This window comes from Crocodylus porosus, unplaced genomic scaffold (assembly GCF_001723895.1).
Source record: "Crocodylus porosus isolate Cpor-Errol unplaced genomic scaffold, CroPor_comp1, whole genome shotgun sequence".
Classification (NCBI taxonomy): domain Eukaryota; kingdom Metazoa; phylum Chordata; order Crocodylia; family Crocodylidae; genus Crocodylus; species Crocodylus porosus.
In genome coordinates, this window is record NW_017728947.1 from 61,121,289 (window position 1) to 61,126,466 (window position 5,178).

At 50.5% G+C, this 5,178-nt stretch overlaps 1 protein-coding gene and 1 long non-coding RNA gene across 9 annotated transcripts in view; one reads left to right on the plus strand and one right to left on the minus strand.

The window, feature by feature from the left end:
• The window catches only part of LOC109321165, a 10,663-nt gene extending 10,212 nt beyond the window's left edge, over positions 1-451 (minus strand). Inside the window, exon 1 of the long non-coding RNA XR_002103989.1 lies at positions 414-451. This is a non-coding gene — a long non-coding RNA (uncharacterized LOC109321165). The remainder of the gene's footprint in view (positions 1-413) is intronic.
• An 857-nt stretch (positions 452-1,308) lies between these two features.
• The window catches only part of MEIS2 (Meis homeobox 2), a 213,273-nt gene continuing 209,403 nt past the window's right edge, over positions 1,309-5,178 (plus strand). For 2 of the 8 annotated variants that reach the window (XM_019551584.1, XM_019551586.1), the window contains exons 1-4: positions 1,314-1,541; positions 2,482-2,714; positions 4,122-4,263; positions 4,718-4,768. In XM_019551584.1, coding sequence (XP_019407129.1) covers positions 1,530-1,541; positions 2,482-2,714; positions 4,122-4,263; positions 4,718-4,768 — 438 coding nt within the window. In that variant the 5' untranslated portion in view covers positions 1,314-1,529. Of the gene's footprint in view, positions 1,542-1,589; positions 1,977-2,481; positions 2,715-4,121; positions 4,264-4,717; positions 4,769-5,178 lie in introns of those variants that run through there. The other 6 variants (XM_019551591.1, XM_019551587.1, XM_019551589.1 and 3 more) reach the window with 6 other exon arrangements.

Genomic DNA, 5,178 nt, shown 5'->3' on the forward strand with positions numbered 1-5,178 from the left:
CTCCCCCCACACAACGTGGTTGATAGAAGCGATCACTTAATGAAGAACGATGCCAAATATGGTTTCAACGAGGTGTTCTCTTCATGCCCTGGAAAATTAATTTTTTTTAAAAAAGCACAATGAATTCACACAGGAAAGCACCCGCACTTGGAAAGGCAAGGCTCTGGCAGCGGCGCGGCACTTTGTTAAGGCAAGCTTGCTTCCCAAGGCAGAGCAACTTTAGATCCCCCTGCACATGTTCATGTTCCGTGCCTCTGCCCTCAGCCTTGCACCCCGGTCGCGGCTGCGATCCTAGCTGCACAGTTCAAAACAACACGTTAAGCACAGGCTACGCAACGCAGTGAAAGACAAGCAGGCTTTGGCTGGTAAAAGAAGCTAGCGAAAACCAAACCGGGTCTGGGCTCCTATCGTACTTTTTTCTTCACGCTCTCTGCAGTTTCCCCTCTTCCCCTCCTCTCTCACACATTCTCTCTCTCTCTCTCTTCCTCCTGTGGCTCCCTCTTTCTCACACACGCTCCCTTTCCTATATGGAAAGCGGCGTTGATTTGCTATGGGTATGATCTGTTGTGTGGCTCCCCCCATGCGGAGTTGCAGCAGTCCTGATTGCATACTCTGCATATCATAGGCTTTATGCTCGCTCGCTCGCGCGCTCTCCTCTCCCTCTCCCTCTCCCTCTCCCTCTCCCCTCTCCCTCTATGTGTCTCTGTTGTAGGACTGGCTATGGCCACCACTACTTCCGGGTTCCGTCATTTCATTCTCCCGCCGATCAGCGCTGCAAAACTGAGCCTCTTCTATAAGCCAGCCAGCAGCCAACCTGCCAACACTTACTGACACTCACTCATCTCAGAGAGAGAGAGGGAAAGAGAGAGAGAGGGAGACAAAATACCTACCAGGAAAAAAAAAAGGGAGAGGGGGAAGTCCGGGTTTTGCAAACTATTCAATTTTTCTTCGCATCTCCCCACCCCCCCTTCCCAGTACTTAAAAAAACCCTATAGCGATCCTAAAAGGCAAAACCCAAGCGCGGAGTTACTGGAAGAAGAAACCCGGGTTAAAAAGATTCCTCCTCTCTTCTTCATCATCATCAACCATCATTCATTCACTACCTTGACATTCCCTGGCTTTGATTGACAGCTGGAGTGGCAAAAAGCCATGAGACACGACAGTTTGGTTACATGTGGGTTGCTGACGGGCCGATCGTAACCTTCAGTTTGGGGGCTTGACAATTTTTTTTTTTTTTTTTTTGCGTAGAGAAAGAAAAAAGGAAAAAGAGAGAGAAAGAGGAAAAAAGGAAAGAGAGAAAGAGAGAGAAAAAAAGAAGAAAAACACAGAAACTCATCGTGGCTCTTGACTGATTTTTTTTATTATTATTATTATTATTTACCTATACTGGAGAATAGGAGAAGTCTCTAAGTGGGTTTCAAAAAAAAAAAAAGAAGAAGAAGGAATCTTCTTCACTCTAAATCACTTTCTTTGCTGGACTGGGATATTAAATATACGACACATCCAGGAGTTTATTGGAGCGCAGACTGATGGCGCAAAGGGTAGGTTTAAATCTCCAACACTTACCTATATATAAATCCTCTCTTAAGAGGGGCCTGTCCGATTTGCTCTCCTCTGTTGCTGATGATGATGGCGGCCAGTATTAAAAAATAGCAGCAAAAATTATTCACTAGCTTTTTGTGTGTGTGTGTCTGTGTGTGCGTGTCTCTCTCTGCGATTGTTCCACGCTTTTTTCCTCTTCAGCTTTTCCCCCAGCAGCGCGATTTCCCTGCTCCTCTCGCTGCTCAGTAGCACGGGTTTCACAGCTTGCTGCTGCTGCTGCTGCTGCTGCTGCCGCTGCTGCCTAGGGAAGCTCTCTATGTGTGCCTATACATATATACGTATGTATGTATGTATATATGTGCATATCTAGAGCTCTTTGATTTGTCTCTGACTTTGACAAGGACAAGGGGAATTGCTGCTAAATAATGTTTCTGGTAACTTTCAGATTATTTACCCCTTCCCCTCCGCGATTCGCCCCACCTTCTTCTCCTCTATCCTTCCCTGTGCTTAATTATTTCTTTATTTGCCTCCCAGCCTGTTTGTTTACTCCTTTATTTCGGGTCTTTCCATTCTGATCCAAAGCCACTCCAGTTTCTCCTTCGTTTCCTTCCTTTTTCATCCCAGTTTCCTTGTTAGGGTTTCTTGTTCCTTGATCAGCCTCCCCCCCCCATCTCTTTTTTTTACTCCTTACCCCTGCTCACACGCTGCCCCCAGCCCCTTGCCACACTCTGCTCTGGATTTATTTCATTTTGTGTCATTCTCCCTCTGTTGTGGCTGTTCCTGGTTTGTTTTGCTCTGTTGTGTCTGTCTGGGGGCTTTACTCTCTTCTGACTTTTGTTGTTGTTGTTGTTTGTTGTTTTTTTTTTATCCTTCTCTCCTTCTCTCTCTTTCCTCCTCTTTCTCTCCTTCTTTCTTCTCTCCTGGCCCCTTTTTTGACAGTACGATGAGCTGCCCCATTACGGCGGGATGGACGGAGTAGGGGTGCCGGCTTCCATGTACGGAGACCCTCACGCCCCCCGGCCGATCCCCCCAGTTCACCACCTGAACCACGGGCCGCCGCTACACGCCAGCCAGCACTATGGAGCCCACGCCCCGCACCCCAATGTCATGCCGGCCAGCATGGGATCCGCTGTCAACGACGCCTTGAAGCGGGACAAGGATGCGATCTACGGGTGAGTACAGCCAGGGCAGCCCGGGCGCCATAGCCTTGCGTGCAGCGTGGGGCGGGAGGCAGGGGAGAAGCAGGGCTCCGGAGCCAGAGAGCTGCTCCCTCCCGGTGGGGATGAGGGCTGCCGGGGGGCAGGAGGGCACTGGGGACGCCTAGTCTAAACTCTCCAGCAGAAAAGAAAAGAAAAGAAAAAAAGGAGCCCTTCATTAGGCACAACTAAGAAAGCTTTAAGGAGATTTACATGCACAGAGTCCTGGATCACTGATCTGGAGGAAGGCGTGTAACGTACCCCTTGCTGTTACTGTTATTTTGAATCCAAGTAACATTGTAGGCCGATTCTGCAGGGGAGACATCAGCACCCCTAAAACATGGGCAGCAGGAAAATGCACCCCTCCAAGTGAATTTTTTTTTTAATTTATTTTTTATTGATTGTTTCTCTCCCCTCGCATAGGCACAAGTTAGGAGTTGAGGCAGAGGCGGGTTGCTGGCAGTGCCCTGGGTTTGAGCTGAAGCAGTGCTGGGGTGCACCAGGGTGCTAGAAGGACCCTGTCAATGAAGAGGTCTCCAGATCTGGGGAGACCCAGCGATGATAAAGGGGGTTCCCTTTTTTTGCAAAGGGAAAAAATAGGAGGAGGGAACTGAGGTTTTCATTTAGGAAAGAAAGAAAACAAAACTCCAGGCTGTACCAGCGCAGTGCTTGGGGGAATGACACCGATTCTCTTCAGTGCACTTCGGTGGGAAATTGTAAATTACTCTAAAAAGAGATAGTCACCTCCCTGACATAGTGAGGCCCCTGACTGGAGACACAAACAGGGAGAACAGACAACCGCACACATGCTACTTAACACAGATTTTCCCCCCCACCCCGACTGCTCCAACTATGGGAAAATATTTCTAGAAGTGTTTTGCCCCCAGCTCACTCATCTAGACAGCTGGTATTTTACTTGGGTAGGCTTCCTAAGCCAGGAAACTTCACCACATTTTTGGTAGCAGTCTCCTTGAAAAAAAAAAGAAGGAGAAAATATGAAGCAGTGTAAAGAGCTTGAGGACCAGCTTTTCTCATTTCAGGTTACAGCTTATAGGGAGGATTTTTCCTATTATTTTCAACTGTGGTTAAAAGTGTGAGAGATTCCCAGCTGAGCGACTGTAAGTGTGCGTGTGTGTGTTGTGCTGCGTGCAGGGTGGAGGGCAGTTTGTGTCCCTGGTCTGGGAGGTTTGGATGCGGTTTGAGGATTTGGAGTATTGTAGGTATTTTATATACATAGAAAGAGAGAAAATAGCGTGCATGCCCCAGCCCCGTTGTGCAGGATCAGTGGGCTGCTGTGTGTATGTGGTGCGTGCTTTTAAAAAAATACTTGTTGATTAGAGCTCTTCCCCCCCCCCCCACTTTCTTTGTGTGTCTGCCCGGTAGGCACCCGTTGTTCCCCCTGTTAGCTCTGGTCTTTGAGAAGTGCGAGCTGGCGACCTGCACTCCCCGGGAGCCTGGTGTGGCCGGCGGGGATGTCTGCTCCTCGGACTCCTTCAACGAGGACATCGCCGTGTTCGCCAAACAGGTCCAAGACATTTGTGAACACTCCTGCCCCCCGGCTCCTCGCACACGCCCCGCACGTCCAGAGATGGGGGGGCACCCCAACACCCTCCCCCCTTTGGACTCAAGTCAAGGGCCGGGCTGGGAAATGTGCTCTGCCACTGCTTCCCACTGGCCTTCTCAGGGAGTCCCTCCAAACTGGGCAGCCAGCCCTCGGCCTCCCCCTCCTGCCCGTAACCCTCGCCCTCCCCCCGGGGTGGAGGGCGACGCGAAGTGCGGCGGAGTTTGGAAACCCCCGAAATAAGCGCTCGGGCGGGAGAGGGGCAGCGCCGGGTGCCCGGGGCTCTTGCAGCTCGGGCAGGCGGCGCAGCAGCGTCTCGGCGTGACCTGGCCGTGCTTCATCCTCTCCCTCCAAGTGATTCGGTCCCGGGCCTTTGAAAGGGAGCTGCAATTTACGCTGCTTTTCCTTCTCCTTGTAGGTCCGCGCTGAAAAGCCACTTTTTTCTTCAAACCCCGAGTTGGACAATTTGGTAAGGCCTTACCCTTTGCCCTCCCCCACCCCCAGCGCTGCAGTTTGTGATATTAATAACAAGCACCTCTCTCAGACATGAAGGCATCATTGTGAGCGAGTGGGGAGGCTGGGAGCCGGGCTCAGACCTGCAGGCTTGGGGATCGGGGAGGGGAGGGGTGGGGGGGACCAGTCCGATTGAAAACTGCTTCAAAGAGCCCTCACTTCTGAAGTGAGCCGGGGCAAACTCTGAAGTGCCAGTGCATTGCAAAACTGGGTTGAAAGCCACGGGAAGCTGAAGTGAAGGAAATAACTGCTTAAGAGGAGGGAACTGGAGAGTGCTACTGTAATTCTTTTGCTAATGGGGATGATTTCAATATTAAAAGTGCCTAAATCCGCTTGTAAAGAAGATGCCAAACTATTCACCTCCAG